The following is a 24801-nucleotide window of genomic DNA, read 5'->3' on the forward strand; positions in this document are numbered from 1 at the left end:
AACCATGATCTTATCCACCTTGATTAACTCCCCCCTCCTCTCCCACCCCACTCCCTCTTCTGTTCCTTTTGTCCTGTTAAGTCCTGATCCATTCAGCATACTAGCTCTTCTACAAGCCTTGACTGTATACAAAAAAGAAAAGTGTGCTGAATGTCATGAAGATATCAGCATTTTCAGGCAATGAATGGAAAAAAAGTTTAATGTACAAATCTACTATTTTTCTTCTTCTTTCTCTCCCTTAATATGGGGTGAGGCCGAATAGTACCAAGCTCTTGCTGCCCCACCTTTTGTACAATACTCCTCCACTGCCCTCCAGCACCAGCAAACTCTCACTCCCTCCACTCTCCCACCATCTTACTTTCATCTCTCTTCACACAATCTTCCCAACACAACAAAAATTCCAACCAAACTGACCCTTTTTTGCCGATATAAACTGAACCCTACAAAATCCTTTTGGGCCTTACTGAACTTACCTGAGGCTGCCGATGAGCTTGCGTGGGGAGCGAATCTTGTTCTCCACTGAAAACTGCTCCTTTAAACTCTCCAACACCGAAGGAGCTACGTACGTGAAACCCTGGAGGTAGGGATAACAGTTCATGCCATCAAAAATGCACTTTGGACACAAACCTTTGCCTGCTCTCCCCGACACCCATTTCTGAAATATTTTCACCAAACTTCGCCCTTGACTCATAACTCTACCTCTTCACTCCAATGCACTCACCAAAAATTTTTTACTCTTGAAATGACACCACCAATCTCTCTGAACTCCTACCTCCTCCTATAAGCCTCACCCCTTCTCTTCTCCCCCTTTTACCAAGAATGCTTGGTTTGCACTTTCACTCAGTGCAGAATCATCCGGACTGTCCACTGGCGTCTGTCGCGTGAACTTCGTGTCAAATTGGCTCACATCATCAGCAGATTTCTGAAAACATGATGAAATGCAAAGCAAGTCAGCTCGATGACATAAAAACAACAATATGCATCATGACCAGATACAAATCACAATTATGCAACTTCAGGTTGATGCAAGCTGAAGATATAGAAGTGAACACTTTTTTGTCGAGGCTCATGTAGGAACCAGACAAATCGTGCTGGACAAACTCGAAAAAAAAAAAACAGAAGAAAATCAAATCGGGTGAATCGGTGAGGAGATGACTTACGAGGCAGGGCTTAAATGGTGGATCAATCTTTCTTGCAAGCAGATCACGCCATGATATGTGCTGAAAGAACGGATGTCCCTGAGGACAGAGATAAGCAAGAAAGCAGAACATTATGAATTTCATATATTAAGGGCAGTCTACAAATTACATAAGCAAACTTATGGCAGCTTTGCAAGTATGGAAGAGGTCAGAAGTACCTGCACTTCTTCTGCATCTGTTGCTGCTGCACCAAGCCGCATGGATACTGTTCGAGTTAGCAACTGCAATGCACAAAGACATCACGCACAAAGCAATCAAAAAAAAACTTTAGTGGACGAGTACAGTCCAAGTCTGTCATCTCAATTAACAAGAGATTTTACATGCTGACACGAGCAAAGCATTATGCGGAACAGATTATGCCACGTTAGCTTGCATCACAACTTCAACAGTGGATAAGATCATTATTTCTCTTCAAATAATGTGCGTGGAAGTACATGTTATAGGCTTCAGAAGCAAGTCACGTGTGCATGTAAAGGAGGAAAAGAAATCACCACCATCCATCAGGATGTTATTTTTACCTCCCTCCCGATACACAGATATATCCCCTCTTGTCTTGAGTTGTCCTACCCTTCCTCCCACCCATGGTTCACTGAAGCTTGTGGCGAGGCAGTTGTCCTGAAACAAATTGCCTTTGCCTCATGGAAAGCAAACCCAACTGAGGGTAATCTCAGTTCCTTCCATAAAACTCGGAACAAGTGCGTATCTACCCTCAGGAGAGCCAGAAAGCAACATCTTTCTAAGCTCAAGTCTGAACTCTCAAACCTCTCTCTCCCTCCTGCAAATCCTGGTGGCGTCTAATCAAATGGCCACACTGCTGAAACCGCAATGAAAAGGCTGAATGCCTCAACTCGGTGTTGGCATCGAAATCTGGTGTCCGAAACCCATCGCTTTCTGTACCCACCTTACCCAGTCACACCAAACTGTCCCTGGACTCAGTGTCCTTTTCTCCTTACAAGGTGGAGAGCTTGCTGTCAAACCTCGACTCAGATTCTGCAACCGGTCCAGACGGCATCAGCCCACGTGTCCTAAAAACCTGCTCCTCTGCTCTTGCTCACCCTCTCTCTGTTCTTTTCACCCTCTCATTTACTCAACGTCATCTGCCATCTGCTTGGAAATTGGCAAACATCACTGCCCTGCATAAAAAGGTGCAAAAACAGATCCCTGCAACTACAGACCAATCAGCCTTCTCCCAATCATCAGCAAGATTATGGAATCCATCATTGCTTCAGACATGAAATCCTTCCTCTTCTCCAATGGCTTGATTTCCAATCATCAATTTGGTTTCAGACCAGATCACTCTACCCTGGATATGCTGCTTCTACTCTCCCAATAATGGATGGAGGTCCTCAATGCCGGATATGAAATCAGAGCCATATCCCGAGACATATCGCGTGCTTTTGACACGGTCTGACACCCTGCCCTGCTAACCATACTCTCTTCCTATGGTATCCAAGGCCATCTCCACTCATGGCTTGCAGACTTCCTCTCCTGTTGCAGCCAATGTGTGGCCTGAAATGGAGTTCTTTCAACCCCCCTTCCTGCTGGAGTTCCTCAAGGCAGCATTCTGGGTCCTGTTCTTTTTCTGGTTTTTGCTTAATGATTAGGGTGGCAGGCATTGGATCCTAGGGTCCTGAGTTCAAATCCTGCTCAGCTGTTGAATTACTACCAGGTGGGGTTAACTCAGCTGTCATCCTTCCGAGGTCGGCAAAATGAGTGCCAGGATGCTGGTATACTGTGTCGGAGTGGCGACCCGTCCAGGATTGTGCCCAATAGCCAAGGAGATTGCTTAAGCAGCACCAACGCTCTGCACAGAGTATGGTCCCAATCTCCTCCTCCTCCTCCTCCTCCTCCCCCTCTCCGACTCTCTGGAAAATCCTCTTTATCTCTTTGCTGATGACTCCACCCTCTGCCGTACCATCTGTCATCCCTCAGACCGGCAAGCAGCAGCTTCTTCACTCTCTGCAGATCTGGGTAAAATCACAAACTGGTCCAATATGTGGAACATGTCTTTCAATCCTGACAAATATCACACTCTCACGATGTCTCTCCGAAAGGACCATTTGGAACCCCTCCCCCCCCCCCCCCCCGAGACATATCGCGTGCTTTTGACATGGTCCGACACCCTGCCCTGCTAACCAAACTCTCTTCCTGTGGTATCCAAGGCCATCTCCACTCCATCGACTTTCTCAACAAACCTCTGGAAGAAGTCCTTTCATTCAAGCTTCTAGGTGTCACTATCTGTCATGATCTTTCATGGGAAAGCCACATTTCCAACCTGGCCTCCAAAGCTAGTCGCTAATCCTCCGTCATCCAAGTCCTTCCTCGGCCCACCTGAGCTCCTGACCACATTCAAAGCTTTCATCTGAATCCTGATGGAGTACTGCTCTCCCCTCTGGGCTGGTGCTCCTGCCTCTCACCTTTCTCAGCTTCACGCTGTGGAAACTAAGGCATTTCAGATCATTGCTGTCTCCCGCGATGAGGCTGTCTTTGGGCCTCTTGCTCTCTCACTGCAGGCAGGTTGGTGGTCTTTCTGTCTTCTACCGTCTCCTCTCCAGTCTCGCCCCCCCCCCTGCTCTGTCTGCGATTTGGCCCCACCATATTTCCGCAGGGCACTCAAGGTCCGCAAGCAACTCCCTTCTGGTAAAACTATCAAAATCACGAATCACTGCTCACCTTCACTCTTTCATTCCTCTTTTTCCCTGCCTTTGGAATAAACTCCCTCACTCTGTTCAATTCCATTCTTCCTTCCAGGCCTTCAAAACGGCTGTTTACCACCACCTATCATCCCTCATCCAAATCCTCGATCTTTTCTACCCCTGTTAATACCCCCCCCCCCCAAGCCCACCTCCTTCAAATTCCCTGCTTTCCTTCCTGAAAGTCCCTGCAATGTTCATCTTGTATACCCCATGTTCCCTCCCAACCCCATCCCTCTCCCTTCCACAAATCTAATGTCTCTGTTCCCCACTGTTTTATCCTTTCCACTCCCACCCTTCTCTCAGTCCCCCTTGCTGTGCGTTGTGTGTTGGCTCTCATACGAGTCTCGACAAGGTATACAAACACCCCCCCCCCCCAAAAAAAAAATCCCTCTGTCATCAAAGGTGTATGAATTTGGAAGAAACTTGGTGGACAGATTGGGTGTGTGACAAGGACGTATTGTTTCAAATTTGATGAAGATTCAGATCTGGATGTGGATACGAGAATTTTTTTTTTTTTTTACAGTGATTCTTCACCATTGAGAGATGGGACCAAAAACGATATATTATAGCACGGTATTTAAAAAAAATATTGTGGCCGGATTTGGACAAAACGGTGCATGAGTTGGGTTGGTGCAAGAGTTGGTTAGGTGACAAGAACAAGCCGACTAAATTTTGGTTAAGTTCTGGATGCAGATCTGGTCTTTCATTGGGATACAAAACGTTCACTGTTCAGCCTGGCAGAGGTATGCGCTCTACCGAATGCCGTTCTCGTGCTTTACTATTTCCTTCATGCAGAACAGGAGTTATAATTTGGTTTCAGTACCAGCACACAATGATATACTATTCATGACTAACCTACAATGAACAAACCAACAATTTCATGCATTTTCTCCTTGGAATCCAAATCATATGATGCTTATCCACAGCTAATGTGTTGGAATGATGCATCAGAGCTTTCAACAACTAATGCAAGAATCATTATCAATGGCATCTTGTGAAAATCAAAACCATTCCGTGATATGTTGAAGCTGTCATTGAGGCCACAGTAGTCAGTCTTACGCATTATTAAGGTAATTCTGATATTTATTTCTGTGGGAAGAGGTATCAGTATTGCCTTTATTCGGCCGATCATGTTTACAAATCAACTTTTCAAACAAGGAAATATCAATGTGGTGTCATTTTGCTGGTCAAACCTTTCCATGGTTTTACTCAATGTTCAACATTTATAAAAAGGATTTTTCCTGGTTCAATGGACTTCCATTCCCCTTGTTTGGCTGGAGTTACTGCTCTTAATCTGTTGGGAATCTATCGAGCCAAACATTGTTGTTGAACATGGGATTGAAGAAAGTCTTTGTTTTTGGTAAACATACCTCTCTTAGCGATTCAAACTTTTGGAATTACTTGCAGGTATTTGGACATTTGGAATTTGGCCTTAACATTGCCGACTATTTTTAGAAGGCAAACGTATTATTATTATATTTTTTAAGCCTTAATCGCAACAGTCATGGTCAGCTACTCAGATACACCTTCTCCATTCTCCTCTGTCTTCTGTATCTTCTTCTTTAAATCACTTTCCACTACATCCTTCCACCATAATCTGTCTTCCTTTAGAGATTTTCCCTCTAATTGGCTCATTCCACACTTTATCATTGGTTCCTCATCCTTTATTCTCATCACGTGCACAAATGACTACAACCTAGCCTTTCTAATCTTTTCTGTAATACATACAAACTCCAGCTCTCTTATGTATCTCATTGCTCGACTACCCTCTTAGAATCCACCAAAGCATTCTCATCTTTCCTCTCCAGAAACTCCTCTTCCTTTTTTCTAAAAACCGATGTTTCTGCACCATACATTATGTCTTTGGTGGACAGTTGATTACTTCCTTCTGAGTTTGGAAGGGCCAACATTAGTGGTTGTGAGAAAATCAATTCCTAGAATCATGATTACTGGAGGACACTTAAAAATTGGTGGATCAACTGCATCAGATGATGACACAAGAAAACCTGGGTGTCCTTCTGCATAACCCCTATTGTACGAGGTTCCTTCAGTTCTTCCACAAGTATCTTGATTATTTAATCCAGTGTAGGGTGATATGCAGGTGTTTTACATCTGAAAAGATAAAGTGCAGACGATACCTATCTGTGTACTGTGATGAAATGATTAGACTAGCAGACGATCACCAAGATGTCCACTCCCACTGTCTTGTACATTCTTACCTTCAATTTTCTCACTATCCTTCCATCACAGACGACACAACGAACCTCCTTCCACCTCATATATGCTATCTTTATTCTGTCGCGGACTTCTGAATCACAAACTCCCTCTTTCTTTAGTGATGAGCCAATATTTGTGAATTTGTCCACTTGTTTTAAGCTCTATACCTCTTCTATCTGCAATCTTGACTCTCTGCTCTAGTGTTGCTACACACCATGACCTCTGCCTCTCAAAAAATATTTTAACATGATGTACTGTAGGCTCATAGTGGAACTGCCACACACACGTGGACATGCACAACACAATACAAGACTGTTAGATGAGAAATACAGCCAATGAGCTTGTGGGAAGTGCTGTCATTTCCTGGGGTACTCTGGGTACCATCGATGTCACAGCAATGGCACTGCTTTTCTCACCATACTCAGCATGGCATTTCCTCAGGAGGAATTCCATCCTCTCCTTGGATGCCAACCTATGAGCTTTGTCCGTGCTCTTATCCTTTTAAATGCTGATCGTCAAAGCAAGGCAGCAGCACATACCCTTTTTAAAGTCTTTGGTATGACTTGGTTGAGGTTTGCACAACCGACCTCCCAGACTCGTGGCGGACACTCTCTAAGCTCGTGCCATTTCAACAATCTTCTATGAAGCTCTTCCTTTGACTTTGCCATTATGGCTAAGTCGTCTGTGAACAGAAGCTCCCTTATTTCTCTATCTCCGAGATTGTCACTCAGCACATCCATCACTATCACAAAAAGGAAGGGACTCATTGCAGAACCCTGGTAAAGACCACTCTACACTCTCAAAGTTTGCTGTCCTTGCCACAGTGCCAGCTCCCCACTTATCCATTTCTATCATTATTCTAACAAACCTCTCTCATCCACCCTTCTTTCTCAAATGAACCCAATACACAACTTCTCCTGAAATCATATCTTATGCCTTCTGTTAATCGATGAATGCGCAGTAGAGTCAATGTGCTATCTGTAACATCCACAACCCAGTGCAAGCAAGTGAGACAGAAAACCTGTCTTTAAAACAGTCAATCAAATAAAAAAATTAAATCCCCATCTCCAACATCCAATTGCATTACGTTTAATATAAAGGCCAGCCTTGGATCCTTCAAGCCTAATCATCGATATTTTAAGTTGATTTTTCCTAGCAGCATATTAGGAGGATATAAAAGCAAAGCCGCACACATGTCACAGAAACCAAGTTTAATAGAACAATTCAAACCTTCTTGAGGATTTCTCTCGCCTCAATGGAGAGATATGGTGGCAGGCTCAGCTTGCAACGAAGAATTTTATCGATAGTTTTCTTCCGGTTATCTGCTGCAAAAGGAGGCTGCAACAATGGTTGAGTGACATGGAGACTATACTCGAGGTTCATAACACCTTTATAACATTTCGGCCCGATTTCTTATCCACGGCTCAAATACAAGGGATTAAAACCTGATCCATACTCAATTAAACTCAGTTTATAATGAACCTCTGATAATTTATGAACCGATTCCTCAGATGCAAGCACCCCGCTCATCCAAATCAAGACTGTTCTCCCTCAATGCCCAATGGCCACGTGCATTTGTCTTGTCTTTGTTCACCGATTTTGCAAGACAAAATTATCATTTTATTTTGTTGTGCTTGAAAAGGAAATGGTCATATTAGCTGATAAGCTTAGACATATCACTGAGGACAAATGTAAGGACAGTTGTTGTAACCTGGAGAAAAAACCCCCAAAAAAAAACACATGGGTTGCACAATACTGAAGAAAATACAAGGGGACACAGCACTCAACAACTTTGGTTACGATGAAAAAATATTGAAACAAAATTTTCTACCCCCTATGACGGAGTGGCAACCTGTCCAGGATTGGTTATTAGCCACAAAAACGTTCAACACTTGTCATGAGCACCTTGTCCCGCCACCCCACCACCCTCATATTCTGTCAAGAATATGATGTCTATCTTCTAAAAATAAACCATCAGCCTGAACAAAGTTTCCTGTTAAATTTTAAGAGATAAATAGCAAGGAGTTGTGGGGTTGTAAGAATGCAGCTTTGGAGGCATGCAAAAGGAAATGTAATAAAGTACATGTACAGAAGAGACTGAAAAAGACCTCGCTTATCCATAGTTGTTACAGAAACCTCAAATAAGATTATTTTTAAGGAACACTGGCAGAATTTGGCTAAAATCGGGTCTATATAAATGTCAGACACTAAAAAACAAAAGTGTACAGAACCTTGCAAATTTTTTGGTTTTTCCTTGAACCTCAGTTAATAATCCAAGAGTACCTTTCAACTTTGTTTAAAGTTTACTTACTGCACCAGTCAACATGTCATACATCAGTGCGCCCAGACTCCACCAGTCCACTGCACGATTGTGACCGCTTCGTGTCAAAATTTCTGGAGCCCTTTAGTCAGAGAAAAACAGAAGAAATAAAAACAGACAAACAAAGGATATGGAGCTTGAAGCATCTTATGAGGCCAATTTTTTTTTTTTTTATTGGCAAGCATTGTCATACTAACTTAGCGATTCAATTTAATGCATCACCCTTTAACAGATTTTCAACACAATCCCTTTCTTCACTATCCTGAGAATCCAAAAATTGATCATTTTATCAAAGTGAGAAAATATGCATCAAAGCTTTGTTTGCAGGTTGTCTTCCTTTACCAAAGGAATCCAATCCATTCATGCACAATGTGTCTGCTGGTTGCAGAAATACTGGGGCGTGGCTATGCGGATGATGGAGCGCCCCATTGGCAAAGAACACACTCGGTGGTTTGCCATTAGTATTCCAGCAAGTTTGGGATTTGACCCTGCAATTAACGGAATACATCACAGGGGCTCAGGCAGCTGAAACAACAGAGAACCATCCACCAAAGACAAAAAGGTATGCATTAAACGTGTTGGTAGGAAGGATTGATAACTGTATGGAGGCCTGCTTATTTCTGATTGCCAAACCATTTGAGCTGACTGTTTATCTACAGTACATCTATTCCGATGCTCATGACTTTTTTGGAACTAACGATTCTGCTGGCCCAATATCCTTCCAATAATTCATGGACAGATATGTGTTTGTTTGGCGCGCTACTCCTACAGTTCTGGGCAGATTACATCCAAACTTGCTACATAGGATCAGCATGACTCCAATTGGTGTGTAGGAATGTTTTTATCTTTGCTGGTGGTCTTCGGGGGGGGGGGGGAGGAGGAGGAGGAGACGTGGGTAGGTGACGCAAATTCTCGATGTAAATATGTATAGTGTAGTGCCACTTCCAGGAGAGGGTATTACAAGTCCCCACCCTTTACAGTACAGTATTCCTGTTCCCAAGTTTTCCAGTACTGTGAGGTGTTTTTAATTTATAAGCAGTACGTAGGCGTTTTTGCTTCATGCACGTAACCTGGGTTATTTTAAAAATATTTTTGGGAGCGATTGAGGCAGCTGTGAGTTGCCTGTTCACCTAAATAAAGGTATGTGTCAGAAGAACATGTTGCATGCTTGGAACAAGATCGCTTATAGGGCGGGTACTTTGCTCGTGTCGATAAATAATTTGTCTTGAAACTCCTTTTTTCCAACTTTGGCACAATCTATCATGTTTCATTTTCTCAGAACATTATGCATAGTTGACTTAGGAAGGCTCAATGTGAGAGACCATTGTCACGGCTGTCACGTCTGCAATCATATGGACACAAAAGATCACGTATCCTGGGCAAGAGGCCCCCCTTTGGTCAGTAGAATTACAGAATAGACTACATCAATGGATGAAATGTGATATGGATGTTCAGGATAAAGTGAAGTAAATACCATTTGTAAGAAATGTAAATGATGGATTAGCTGTCAAAATGTGCTTTCTGCCATGCATGTAATTATGCCTCCAAATCCCCATTCTACCCTCTCTCCTCCTGCATTCCTCCTCCACTTATTTTTTCCCCTTCATCTCCCCAAACCTCAAACTATTTCTTTTCTCATAAAAACAAACAAGCAAAAAAGTTCTTACAGGCCGTGTGGTTGTTCAAGTTTCTCTTAGGTGGGTACATAACCATCATGGATTATAGTGTTGGGGTTGATATGGTGCGATTTAGTGTCATGGTGGAGGACAAGGTGCTTTAATCTTTTGTACTTTTTCTAATATATGTTTAATCTGAACAGTTAGCTTACGCAGCATCTTTCAGTCTTGATTGCCAAAAAAAAAAGTTCACAAAGACGTGCAATGTGGCAAAGCTGACGTGTGAGACAGGAGGGAGAGATAATGAAAGCATGAGGGAAGCTTGTGAAGGCCTACATGTACTCAATAGTCCCACAGAATGTATGTGTGACCGTCCCATCGTGCACAGCTTCTTTACACAGGCCAAAGTCTGTCAGTTTGATGTGTCCTGGTGGGAGAACAGACAGATGTGCCTTTTAGGTTTCATCCCATGACATGTGATGAGAAATAGTATCGTAGAAGTATTAATTTAAAATACCGACTGACAACACATCTATATTTCAAAAGATCATAGCTAAAGCATCAATGTTCTTTCCAATAACCCTGCATTACTTCCACCAAAGCCTGTAATTATAACCTTGTTTCTTTTTGTTACATCTCCATATGAAAACCTCAGAAACAAACTTTCCTTTTACCCTGGATTAGCCCCATAACTTGGTATTACAGACATTGTAGAATAATGTATCAAGGACTCCTGAGAGGACATTCAAATCTGGTGAGCAACCACAAATAATAAAATGAACGTTGTCAAATTCACTGCACATGAATCAAGATGCTGCATTCGATTGTATTTCATCACAATATTGATTTAAAAGGAGACAGCCAAATTTGTGTCAATAATGAACAATCAGTAATGAACCAAGTAATCAAATGACCTCGCAATACTTGAGTAACTAGCTGTGATCTACAACGTTTTAATCTTAAGCAAAGGACAATTATAAATGAGTTAAGCCTGGTGTTGGCTTAACAGTGAGGGTGGCTGGCTTAAGATCTTTGGGTTTTGAGTTCAAGACCCTGTCGTGCTGTTGAATTAATATCAGGCAGGTTGACTCAGGATGTCATCCTTCTGAGGTCGGTGAAACGAGTACCAGCTTACTGGTAACAGGGGGAATTGTATCAACAGCATAGCCATGCTCCTAGATGCAGCCAAGCAGCCACAGGCTGTATACGAATAAATAAAATAATTATAAATGAGCCTGGAATTATAAAGTGAGAATTAGGATGAACACACAATGTAAGAGTATAAATGCATTGCTGAGAGCATTTTTTTAAAACCGCTCATTACGAACACGTGACTTTCTAAATGACGTATGAATGCCAAACGAGGCCTTTGGCACATGCTCTTTGTGTTTTCAGTGACTCAGTTCAGCTCGATGGACACTTTTAACCTGCCGTTACTAGCACAAAATCTGTAATTCATATAATCTTTCAAACATAATTTTCAGCATTTATCTATCATAATAAGTGTGTGTGTGTGTGTGTGTGTGTGTGTGTGTGTGTGTGTGTGTGTGTGTGTGTGTGTGTGTGTGTGTGTGTGTGTGTGTGTGTGTGTGTGTGTGTGTGTGTGTCCTCCATAACTCCAAAACCATGAAACCTAATGGACTGAAACTTTGCATGCAAACTTATGTAACTCCAAGGGAGTGCATGAATGAAAACTGGGTTTTTGGGTAAATTTAAACATCCCTTTTGAAGATAATTTATGGTGAAACCAGAAACAGGCAGCCTTTTTGTCAGCCTGCATTCAGCGAGCTCACCCTTGGGTCTTAATCTGCCATGTTATCCACTCAGCTCAAAAATGCCCAGCCTTGGAACAGATCGGTTTCTGTACAATAAAACTTCATACCTAAGAATCACTGTATACATCACTGATCTTCATACCTACGAATCTCTTGATACATCGCAATTCTTATAAACGCCGGGAGACGCAAGTCTTCATGCCTTTATTTAATTTTCGCACGTGCTATACTGCGATAAGCTCTAGGATTTGAGGTCATAAATCAAATTTTTGGTATCAAAAAAAATTTACTTCATAAGATTGAAAGTTTGTAAATTGGAGGTTTGTAAATCGGGATATTACTGTATGTATGTTTATATGTATGTATATGTATATATGTATGTATGTATGTATGTATGTATGTATGTATGTATGTATGTATATATATGTATATATATATATATATATATATATATATATATATATATATATATATATATATATATACATACATACATATGGGTGAGTCAAAAAGTATCCACAACATTTTTATTTAAATAATACAACTGTTTACAAGAGCATAATTTTTTTCCAGATAGTTCCCACATTCCACATTTTTCCACTTAATGGAAAAGCATTCTGGGTGACTACCTCATGAAGCGGGTTGAGAGAATGCCAAGAGTGTGCAATGCTGTCATCAAAACAAAGGGTGGCTCCTTTGAAGATTCTAAAATATTTAATATCTTATGTTTTGTTTAACACTTTTTTGGTTTCCGCATAATTCCATGTGTTATTTCATAGTTTTGATGTCTTTGTTTTTACTATCTTTCTACATTGTAGAATAATAATGAAGAAAACCCCTTGAATGAGTAGGTGTGTCCAAACATTTGACTGGTACTGTGTGTGTGTCATATATATATATATATATATATATATATATATATATATATATATATATATATATATATATATATATATATATATATATATATATATATATTGTCACGGAGGAGGTGGTAGCCAGGTTAATCCCCCCCCCGACCCAAATTGTGGTGACGGGCGGTCAACACCGCCAGCCCCTGGACGGTCGAGCAGTTCTTTCCTTAATAGGAAGCAGACACGTTGATCCTCAGAGATCATCATGCGTGTGGGGGGGGGGGGGGGGGGACAGGGGTGCAATGGCAGAGGGACGGAGGAGCACAGTACAGTTAAGCGCTACATCAGGACAGCACAAGGGGGGTTTACACTCGAATGCCATGACAAATACACAAATACAGTTTCTTAAAATCTTCTTCTTTTGGCTGCTCCCATTAGTGGTCGCCACAGCAGATCATCAGTCTCCATTTCACTCTGTTCTCCACATCTTCCATTGTCACACCAACCACCCGCATGTCCGCCCTCACCACATCCATAAACCTCCTCTTTGGCCTTCCTCTTCTCCGCCTACCTGGTGGCTCCATCCTCAGCATCCTTCTCCCGATATACCCTGCATCCCTCCTGTGCACATGTCCAAACAATCTCAATCTCGCCTCTCTCACTTTGTCTCCAAACTGTACATCCTGCACTGTCCCTCTAATATACTCATTTCTAATCCTGTCCATCCTCGTCACTCCCAACGAGAATTGCAGCATCTTTAACTCTGCCACCTCCAGCTCCGCCTCCTGTCTTTTTGTCAGTGCCACCGCCTCCAAGCCATACAACATAGCTGGTCTCACTACCGTCTTGTATTCTTTCCCTTTCACTCTTGCAGATACCCTTCTATCACAAATCATTCCTGAAACTTCTCCACCCACTCCATCCTGCCTGCACCCTCTTCTTCACTTCTCTACCACACTCTCCGTTACTTTGGACAGTTGATCATAAGTATTTAAACCCATCCACCTTCACGACCTCAACTCTTTTGCAACCACACCATTCCGTCACCCTCTCTCTCATTTATGCACATGTACTCCCATCTTACTCTGACTGACTTTCATTTTCCTTCTCTCCAGTGCTACCTCCACCTCTCTCGGCTCGCATCAGCCTGCTCCCTACAGATCACGATCTTATCCACGAACATCATAGTCCATGGAGATTCCTGTCGGATCTCGTCCGTCACCCTGTCCATCACCATTGCAAACAGGAAAGGGCTCAGAGCCGATCCTTGATGCAATCCCACCTCTACCTTAAACCGGTCTGTCATTCCCACCGCACACCTCACCACTGTCACACTGTCCTCATACATATCCTGCTCCACCCTCACATACTTCTCCACCACTCCCGACTTCCTCAAACAATACCACAACTCCTCTCTTGGCACCCTGTCATAAGCTTTCTATAAATCCACAAACACACAATGCAACTCCTTCTGGTCTTCTCTATACTTGTTCATAAACACTCTCAAAGCAAACATTGCATCTGTAGTGCTCTTTCCTGACATAAACCATATTGCTGCTCACAAATCATCACCTCTCCTCTCAACCTAACTTCCACTACTCTTTCCCATAACTTCATGGTGTGGCTTATCAACTTTATACCTCTGTAGTTATCACAGCTCTGCACATCACCCTTATTCTTAAAAATCGGTACCAGTACACTTAATCTCCACTCCTCAGGCATCCTCTCACTTTCCAAAATTTTGTTATACAATCTGGTTAAAAACTCCACTGCCATCTCTCCTAAATATTTCCATGCCTCCACTGGTATATCATCTGGGCCAACTGCCTTTCCACTCTTCATGCTCGTCATAGCTGTCCTCACTTCATCCTTACTAATCCACCGCACTTCCTGATTCACTATCTCCACCTCTTCCAACCTTCTCTCTCTCTCATTTTCTTCATTCATCAGCTCCTCAAAGTACTCCATCCACCTTCTCAACACACTCTCCTTGCAGGTCAGCACATTTCCATCTGCATCCTTTATCACCCTAACCTGCAGCACATCCTTCCCAGCTCGGTCCCTCTGTCTAGCAAATCAGTACAAATCCTTTTCTCCTTCCTTCGTGTCCAACTTCTCATACAGCTCGCCATATGCCCTTTTCCTTAGCCTTCGCCACCTCTCTCTTCACCTTGCGCCGCAACTCCTTGTACTGTACTCCTGTCTACTTTCTTCATCTCTCTGGCTATCCCAATTTTTTTTTCGCCAACCTCTTCCTCCTTGTACTTTCCTGTAATTCCTCGTTCCACCACCAAATCTCCTTGACTTCCTTCCTCTGTCCAGATGTTACACCAAGTCCCTTCCTAGCTATCTCCCTCACCACTTCTGCAGTAGTTGCCCAGTTGTCCCACACCTCTTTACCACCATCCAACACCTGTCTCACCTCCTCCCTGAATTTCACGCAACAGTCTTCCCTCCTTCAGCTTCCACTATCTGGTCCTTGGTTCAGCCCTCACTCTCTTCTTCAACCTCACCACCAAAATCATCCTACAAACCACCATCCGATGCTGTCTAGCTACACTCTCCCCTGCCACCACCTTACAGTCTCTAATCTCTTTCAGGTTGCACCTCCTGCTTAAGACGTAGTCCAACTGTGTGCCTCTTCCTCCACTCTTATACGTCACCCTGTACTCCTTCTTCTTAAAATACCTATTTACCACTGCCATTTCCATTCTTGTTGCAAAATCCACCACCATTTGCCCTTCCACATTCCTCTCGTTGACACCGTACCTACCCATCACCTCCTCATCATCTCTATTCCCTTCCCCAACATGCCAATTGAAATCCGCTCCAATCACCACTCTTTCTTCCTTGGATACACTCTCCACCACATCATCTAACTCACTCCAGAAATCTTCTTTCTCCTCCATCTCACACCCCACCCACTTGCGGGGAATATGCACTTATGACATTCATCATCACCCCTTCAATTTCCAACTTCACACTCATCACTCGGTCAGACACTCTCCTCACCTCCAATACACTCAACATAATCCTCCTTCAGGCTTATCCGTACACCATTTCTCCTCCCATCCACACCATGGGAGAACAGTTTGAAACCACCTCCGATGCTCCTAGCCTGACGCCCCTTCCACTTGGTCTCTTGTACACACAGTATGTCAACCTTTCTCCTCTCCATTATATCAGCCAACTCTCACCCTTTGCCAGTCATAGTACCAACATTCAAAATTCCAACTCTCACCTCCACACTTCCTCCTCTCCCACTGCCTCTGGACATGCCTTCCCCCTCTCCTTCTCTTTCACCCAGCAGTAACACACTTTCCACCGGTACCCTGCTGGCCAACAGTACCGGTGGCGGTCGTTGGTAACCCGGGCCTCGACCCATCCGGTATGGAAATCCAGTTGATGATCCGCATATTGATTTGGCACAGGCTTTACGCCGGATGCTCTTCCTGACGCAATTCTCCCCATTTATCCGGGCTTGGGACCGGTACTGAGAGTGCACTAACTTGTGCAACCACAGTGGCTTGGGTTACAGTTTCTTAAAATGAACATATTTAATGAAAATAAACAAATATTTCCAAAGGACAATAATTCAAAAGGTAATAATCATAACAAGAAGAAAATAAATCCTACAGTCGAGGCGCCTCTTCACACGGACTTCACACAGTGAAAACAAAATAAAAAGAAAGCCTTTCCTTTCGAGTATTTTTGTACTTAGGTTGGCCCAGAGCTGGTCTTTGTGGAATTTGGAATTGAGGTGCTTCCACCAGCACATGCAAACACACACAAAATGGCACCTCGTCGCTTCTCTTGCAGCAGGACAAACGTAAGCCAGACACTCTGCGAGCGGCACTCAACACCAAGGCTCAGAGCCCCAGTGCAGCTGCTTTGTGCGTCGATCGTCCTCACCAACCCGCCATGACATACACAAGGCTCAGTGTCCGTTTGCCACGACTCAACCAAGAGCCAAAGGCAGGCGTCTTGCTTTGTGCGTGCGCTCACCCTGAACTCCCGCCTCTGATTGACTAACATCGTCGAAACCACCGATTCCTCCTCCGGGGTGTGGCTTACTCGCACGAAACCCAGGAAGGTGGGGCCTCCACCTGCTCGGCACGCCTGGCTCGTGTCTGACATCATGACCATCAATCATCAGCCTCGGGGGCATGACTTCACCCACCTTCACCCTTGGAGGTGGGGCTTCTGCCTGCTCGGCACGTTTGCTTGTTTCTCCTCATGGTTTAGGTTATAAAAAAAAAAACATAGGGAAAAGTCACAGGGGGGTAATTACATACTGGGGAAGCTTATTCTTAAAACCTATTTATTAAACACTATTAGCTAATTCACGTGACACCACCCGTTGTGTGGTGACACGTAACAATTAAGCTCACAGTTTAACTACTTAATTACATTGAGATACCTCCTACACGTCCACAGACCAAACTACTCTATTCAATGCTAAATTTCCTGAATAAATTCCTCTATCTACCCCCTCAACCATATCACAGTGCCCCCCCCCCCCCCAGGAACCATAGCTCCTGCAAAGTTCAATACTGGCATCACCATTCCAGCCTTACCACTTACCGACACACCTAATTAGCCCATGAAATGAATTAGGAAGGGCTGTGGGATGCAAGCCTGAGCTAACTTACCTATTCTCCTTAACGTTTGACAACCCTAAAACACAACAATTCAAATATTTGCAAATCTCTTCATTCCTCACTTCTAACTCCTGGAGCGAGTATAAAATGTCAGAAAACGCACAAAAATTTATTGGAGGACAAAACCTTAACCAAAAAAGCAATGTTTAGACAACCCCCTTCTGAAGACTGCGTTCATCGGTGGATGCCATGATACCCAACGTTACCTGCGGAACAAACTGAATTTATCTATTTCAAATTTCCGCGAGCCGTGTCTCTCCAGGACAGGTTAGTGACATGGGTTCAGTGAACCTTCCCTCACTCACACACACATAAATGCAATATCAATCATTCATGCCAACCCTGCAATACCATGGCTTAAATGTTACTACACATGTGTGATCTTCAACTGGGCAGCGGGGAGGTACCGTACAACAATAATGGTGGGGGCACTTCCGGTTGTGGTGTCCGCAGTCCAAAAACAAGTCGCCCAGCTTACGACTTCTTTGCGCCCCCCCCCCCTCAACTATTCGGTCCAGGATAGCGAAACAGCTCTTCTGCTGTACGCCTCCTCACATCCAGACTCTCACGCAGCCTCATACGGGTCCGCCAGGGGTTTCCTTAGCGCTGGTCACCCAAATCAGACCGTCCTCTCTGACGGGTCTCCATTTCTCCACACATCCAGGCTCTCACGCAGCCTTAGACAAATTACCTCAGGGGGAGTTGCAATCACCGCTCCTCCAGAGCTTGATCCATTCCTGCGGACCCACATATCTTCCCCACCCACACAGTCCAACATCTCACTTCTTCCCCACTGTCATTCAATTCTCAAACATTGCAATGCAAAAATGGTGATCATGTTCCGATACTGCTATGGTCTGCTTACATGTTATAATTCGCATTCATTCTCCAAAAACAACTCTATTCTTTACACATAAGACATCAACACCATAAGACAATTCTGGTTTCCAAACCAATCCCTTATCGACAAATGAGTCAGTCTCGCTCACTCTCATCCAAATTACCAATGTCCCAATTTCTCACAAAACTGAACCCTTGGGACAGTAAGCATCAAAGCACTTTACCCTCAGTGTAAGTCTGGACAGGTTGGTCGGGTCTAAAAGTGTCATCCACCCCTTCTAAATTTTCTTCGCACACTTTTAATCCACCCCTGTGGACTCGTTGCTTTCAATATCCCAAGGTTCTAAACTTTTTTCTTATTTTTTTAAAGTTTGCCTATTATTCCAAAATCTTACAGATCACCCTGGCTAATGTTTGGATGCAATTGTAGACTTCAAGCACATCCTCGATCAGGCGTCAAAGAATCAGATCAGCCACAAGAACTGTCTACAAACATTCTTGCAAGAGGCAGCAGAATCGATGCCTGCACCCCCTCCAGAATCTGGTGGACCCAAGTTTCTCTCATCCTCTCCCAGAAGCCTGCATCCTCCTCTGGGGGATATCCTCCTCACCCAGGAGTATTGCCACTGTTTAATATCTCTGTGAGGTTCTTTGTCATCATTTATTTAGGTGCAGCTATCACTGGTACAACTTTGGCATTCTTCAGCTTCCATGATCTTCATTTTTTCCATGATCTTGGTGTTCGGTCATTTTCTTGATTTCTGCATCGTTTAGTCCAAAATCACTGCTATTAACACCTTAATCAGCAATGCCTTCTTCTCTTTTTTTGTATCCATGTATGATATCTGGTCGCAATGCTTTGTTTTAGATGTTCACACTCGATGGGATCATTAGGTCGTACGTGAGGGGTCGGTACTTCCATGTTTTCAGTGATTACCTTTGGTTCATGTTCCCACAAATTTTCAGGAACTGGGACGTCAAAATTTTTGCAGATGTGCCAGCGGATTACAACTCTGTTGTGTTGTTGTGTGTACAGCTGTTCTGACATGAGTTTGTTTTTGTGTGTGTGTGTGTGTGTTCGGTCATTGAGCAAAACATATCATTCTCTTCACTGACCGGACCTCCACCCCTCACCTTTCTCTCTACTCTCTCTGTCTGTCTGTCACAGGACGCATCCGGGCGGTGGTCGTCTCCGGACGTGTCCAGGCGGTGGTCTCCGGATGTGTCCGGGCGGTGCTAGTCTCTGGGCGGTGGTAGTCTCCGGACGTGTCCGGGCAGTGTTAAACACCGCCCAGACACGTCCGGAGACTAAGTCTGGACGAGAGTTTTGTCTCCAGACGCGTATCTCCATATGTGTCTGGAAGGTGGTCATGTCCGGACGGGATTTGTCCCTGGACATGTCTGGGCGGGAGCTCGTCTCCGGACGTGTCCGGATGGGAGTTTGTCTTCGGACAGTTTGGCTCCGGACGAGTCCGGACGGTGTTTGTCTCTGGGTGGTATTTACAGTATGACCAGGTGAAAATGGATTTCAGACATTATTTTGTTTCCACCTTCACTGTTATTCTATGCAGAATCATTTTAGTGAGACAGTATGAAGACAGTATTGATGCTCCACCACAAGTGTCTGCCTTCCCTTCCTCTCACCTCTCACTGCTTTCCCTCCCCCCCCCCTGCCTCACTCTCACTGCCTCCCTCCCTCCCCCTCCCCCACACCCCTCCTCTCTCTTTCCCCCTCAACCTCCTCACTCTCCCCCCTCTACCTTAGTATTCCCGTCAGTGAAGTGACGGATGGTATTTGCTTGTTAATAAATAAATAAATAAACCAACAAAAGCCGTTGTATGGAGGGAGTTAAAAAGCAAGCGTACATTTTTACGACAATGGCACATGGAACTCGGAAATTCAGTAACTGTACATCATCACAATAATCAATGGAGGTACAATGCAAATCATAATTTGATCACCAACAAAACATTTGGATGCATTGGTAAATATGAACCCAATAGAAGCTGTGGATTACCTTGAGGGTTCAGCATAATGTTTTCTGGTTTGAGATCACGGTAGATTATGCCATGCGAATGCAGGTGGCCTAAAGCCAATGTAATTTCCGCCAAGTAAAAACTGTGGAAAATTGCATTGGGAGGAGAGAACCCAGAGGGAAACGGATAGAAAAAAAACAGAGAGAAAATGCCTGTTGTAATCATTTCCCTCCGACTCCTTCGACATTCTTGTAATTCAGATACTTTGAAGGAAATTAAACAGTAACAGCAATTGACATGAAAGCTTTGTAAATATCACATAAATCATAACAAGATGCCTCAGTTAGTTTTTAAAAAAGCATTTGATGATGCTTAATGATGTTCCAGTTGAGACATGAAATTGAGCAGATTTATTTGAGTCATTTGGATGAGTAAATATTGGCTGTGTGTAAGAAACAGGATATCCATCTATGAAGAAACCCAACTCACCAAGCAGTGTCCTCCATGAATATACCTTCTCTCTCGAGCTGCATGAAAAGTTCTCCACCTATTAAAAAAATAGCTTTCATTTAAAAACAGGTAAAACAACTAAATGCACAGTCATGAATATGACAAAATTTTGCTTTGTTGTTTTTCTTTTCTTCGAATAGAAACCCATCAAACAATTTACAAAAATGATTTTAAAACAAATATTAAATGAGATTATATTGCAGGCTGGGGCTGTAGGAGCTTATGTTGACAAATGATAACGGGTTGGCTGAGTCAACAATCCATCATGATCAGAATAGCCCAGGAGAATGATAAACAAATAACCAACCGATTTTCCATCCTCTCACCCGCGATACTTAATTGTACGACTACACCCTTCAAACCCCACCCCCCTCCCCCCGCACCCTGCCAGCCCCGCACCGCTGAGGTACTCGAGGATGAGGTATAGTTTGCCTCCAGTTTGGAAGGCGTAGATAAGGTCAACGATGAAGGGATGCTTGATGGCTTGCAGAATGCTGCGCTCGGCACGCGTGTGCGCGGTATCTTTGGGATTTCGTACAATTGCTGCCTACATGTGAGAGAAACAAATAAGACGTTAAGAGCATAGGAAAAAGGAAGCAAATCTCAATACAACTTGGCAACTGCAGAAAAAGACAAGATGAAAACATATTAGGGAAATAACGTTGAGACAAGCATATCACAAAGAGCAAGCATTACCTTTTTGAGAACTTTCATTGCAAATATTTCTCCAGAATCTGCCCCTGTTACTTTACGAACCTGGAAAACCTACAAAAAAAAAAACACAGCAGGAAGTGATAACGTTAAAAACAAACTTATTTTACACTGTCATTTCATTTTAGATCTTTGTTCCATAATTGATCAACTGTATTTTCAAGTGACCATTTCAAATATATTATTATGCGGATGGAAAAGAGTGGGGTCCTTCGGCGGTGTAGAAGTTGTAATGGAAATCGACAACAGTGGTCTTCGTACTTTCAGCTCTGGCTTGGCAAGACAGGGCTTTGTAGGCCTGGGTGAAAGACCGTCTGCTCATTATTTCAGAGGGGCAGATTGTCCCGCAAGTCTGTGTTAATCAGTCTCCTCTCTTCCCTCCTCCCCCTCCCAAATTCACACCCAGCTCTCCATCCTAATCAAGCAACTTGGGACTGATCCACCGAGTGGACAGCCATGGTGGGCAATGGGTGACCCCATCCCACAGGCGACTTATAAAGGGAGGAGGAGGAGGAGGAGGAGGAGGAGGGGGAGGAGGAGGAGGAGGAGGAGGAGGAGGAGGAGGAGGAGAAGAAGAAGAAGAAGAAGAAGAAGAAGAAGAAGAACCCACAGACTCTTAATGTTGAGAGTGTTGAGGAGTGTTTATATCTTAAACGCAGAAGTGAAGAAAGTAAGTATGGGACAGAGCAGACAGTAGAGTACGAAAGAGAGAAAAGACGAGGTTCTCAGTTTGACACCAAGTGCTGGAGAGTCGCTGGAGCAACAAGCCTACCCGCACCTCAGTATCACCTTGCATGCATCTGCAGTGAACACACCGGCAGAGATACTACTCCCTCCATTATGTAACGGAATTTTTTTTCTCTCCCCATTTGAGTTTCTTTGATCATTTGGAAACCCACCCATCCCTATCCATCCTCTGTTATCACCATACTTACGGCAGTAGAGGTTAAATTACGATTTCTCTATTCAGTATTTGTCTTGTCGGAACTTTATTCGTGATTTGTGACCTTGTATAATAATGTATATGATAAAGCAGGTGTGTCTGGATGTCCCTCCCAAAACTACTCCCTCAGTTTTGGGGCTAGCCCCGCCAAACCTTCTGTGGAACGTTTTGGGGTTTCAGCCGGTGTACGAAAGTGGGTGGGAGTTTTCATAAATTTCTCAATACAATTATGATTTTGAGCTTCGATCTGTAAAAAGCTGCCCCCGATCCAGATGCAAAGTCAGAATGACGTTTCTCTTCTTTTACTTCACGAGTGTTTGTAATATTGTATTTTGTTATGTTAGTGGTATATTATTAAATTGTGATTGGAATGATGCTGCTTGGAATGAACATATAGAGAAATTGAGTTTAAAGCAGAATGAGGAAATTATGTGCGTTTCCACCCATGACTTTCGCAGATTTGGCATTTGTAGTTTCGCCATTGTGACATCATCGAAATTCCACCCACCTTACTTCTTTTGGGGTCAGCTGCAATAAGTTTTTTGCCCAAGTCCTTCATGAACCGACTGTCCAGCCCACTCCCATGAATAGCACGGGTACCTCTCTAGTTTATTAATATCGCTTGTTGTTTTATGGTTGGTTGTTTTATAAAACAACATGGTTGTTTTATCATTATTTCTTATTCAACTGTTACAATTGCTAGAGTGGAGGCACTTCCTCTTCCTGCCATCAGACTAATAGAATCATAGCGAACCACTGGAAAAGTGCATGCTTCCAGTTCCCACGTGCAGCTTTAAATTTGACCAATCGCCACTCAGTTATCGAGGGGCACACCCGCACATGTATGGGAGTATCAGATTGGTCGGTGAGCAAGGGTTTGTGCACCCCAAGCACTTGACAATAAGTCCCTTACCACCCCTGCCCTCATTTGCCTCACCTTTCCATAACCCCCTTTGCCAAGCACACGAAGCAGCTGAAAGCTCTCTGGACCAATCTTCTCAGTTCCACGATTCACAGAATCCTCACTCAATTCAAACTTTTCACACTCACCTTCCCTGTCACAACATAAGAAATTTGATTGGTGCCACAAAAACCAGTGTATAATTTCCAGTCAGATAATTTGTGGCATCATATCAACTTATTGGTAACAATTAGAAAGGAAAGCACTTACAGTTAATTATAAGAACTTATTACAATAGGGTGAAACATTTGTTGGTTTCCCAACATTATAGACAAACGATCCAGGTCCCTTTACAATTGTTGCTGCTGCTTAAAGTGAAAAAGTGTTCCCTTCTCTTTGTTACTTTGTCAGTTGCACCCCAACATAAATATTAGATTGTGGGTTTTTGTTTCTTATATATATATATATATATATATATATATATATATATACATATATATATATATATATATATATATATATATATATATTTGTCCTTTGAAATTTATTTAAAAGTATGATGATGTCAAGTCCATTTGCCTTATTAATTATTTTTATGCATCATGCTCTCTGCAGAGCATCTATCCTGCCAAAGCAGTTTCATGGCTAGGGTTACAATCCTAGACAGGTCACCTCACCAACACAGGATACTCAACTGAGTGTGTATGAATTTGGAACTTAGCCAGGATGCCGGCAATAGCTCGCCAACTGTTTGCAAAGGACACACAAAGTAGGATCTTCAACGTCCATCAACTAATGCTGACAGATGAGACGCCCAGTTTAACATCCATCTTAGGGACGGCACACACATTGATGATGTTTATTTCCAAAAAAAAGGATTAAATACAGATAGATTCGACAATAACTACAGCTTGTGGAATAAGTGTAGGAATGGATAGATTCAATTTGAAGATTCAAAGGTCAGAGGATTGATTTGTGTATAAATATATATATAATTGGTATCAATGATTAACAACAGTGGGTATGTAACAATCTTACTAAACTTAAGGAAGACAAAAAGCTAGAAGGCAAAGACAGCATAAAAGAGGGAACAGAAATTAATGCAAAACAATTTTAATGAACTCTGAAAAGATGATAGGGCATGGCTAACAAGCTTCCGATGACAGTAATGTATTTGCCATATGCAACATTCAACACAAAAACAAGCCCTTACGAATTTCCAAGTTCTGGAATACTTTTAATATAAAACCACATTAGAGGACTTGGGATAAGTTGGCAACGAATCAATATCACATATAATTCGGCAATAAAGGACACCCAAGGGCAGAATTATCAGTTATTGTTTAAATATATTTTGTATGAGTTGGGGTCACTTTACAATACTATGATAAAGAAGTCAGCAAAAGCTTAGGCTTCCAATGATCACCAAATAAATGAATGTACTGAACTCTCAACGTGCAAGGCATAAAGGCTATTTTTAGCAACGTGTTGACACTGACACTGAAGGAGTTTGAACTGAACAACCATCTCTTCTCCTGCTATATTAACACGTACTACAGCCTCAGACTTTGTGTCATATCA

The 24801-nt window shown here is 43.0% G+C and overlaps 2 protein-coding genes and 1 long non-coding RNA gene across 4 annotated transcripts in view; 2 read left to right on the forward strand and 1 right to left on the reverse strand.

Annotated features, from left to right (window-relative positions):
• LOC147026071 (uncharacterized) overlaps positions 1-24801 on the forward strand; it is a 182631-nt gene that overhangs the window by 142258 nt on the left and 15572 nt on the right. The gene's annotated exons all lie outside the window — the stretch shown is intronic.
• Positions 1-24801, forward strand: part of LOC147026073 (uncharacterized) — a 390674-nt gene that overhangs the window by 17077 nt on the left and 348796 nt on the right. The window contains exon 2 of the long non-coding RNA XR_015058108.1: positions 8821-12181. This is a non-coding gene — a long non-coding RNA (uncharacterized LOC147026073). The remainder of the gene's footprint in view (positions 1-8820; positions 12182-24801) is intronic.
• The window catches only part of LOC147026074 (ribosomal protein S6 kinase beta-1-like), a 75593-nt gene that overhangs the window by 8373 nt on the left and 42419 nt on the right, over positions 1-24801 (reverse strand). Inside the window, exons 3-14 of one of the 2 annotated variants that reach the window (XR_015058107.1) lie at positions 23257-23374; positions 21362-21430; positions 21065-21212; positions 20645-20702; positions 20197-20297; positions 10385-10475; positions 8424-8514; positions 7343-7450; positions 1358-1420; positions 1161-1238; positions 792-922; positions 474-574 (exon numbers count right to left, since the gene is read on the reverse strand). Coding sequence is in view for 1 of the 2 variants with exons in the window: in XM_085881109.1 (XP_085737235.1) it covers positions 474-574; positions 815-922; positions 1161-1238; positions 1358-1420; positions 7343-7450; positions 8424-8514; positions 10385-10475; positions 20197-20297; positions 20645-20702; positions 21065-21212; positions 21362-21430; positions 23257-23374 (1134 nt within the window). In the remaining variant the exon portion in view is untranslated. The remainder of the gene's footprint in view (positions 1-473; positions 575-791; positions 923-1160; positions 1239-1357; positions 1421-7342; positions 7451-8423; positions 8515-10384; positions 10476-20196; positions 20298-20644; positions 20703-21064; positions 21213-21361; positions 21431-23256; positions 23375-24801) is intronic. The other variant, XM_085881109.1, reaches the window with a different exon arrangement.

This window comes from Eptatretus burgeri, chromosome 5, assembly GCF_056783735.1.
Source record: "Eptatretus burgeri isolate ZD-2024b chromosome 5, Ebu_testis_v1, whole genome shotgun sequence".
NCBI lineage: Eukaryota > Metazoa > Chordata > Myxini > Myxiniformes > Myxinidae > Eptatretus > Eptatretus burgeri.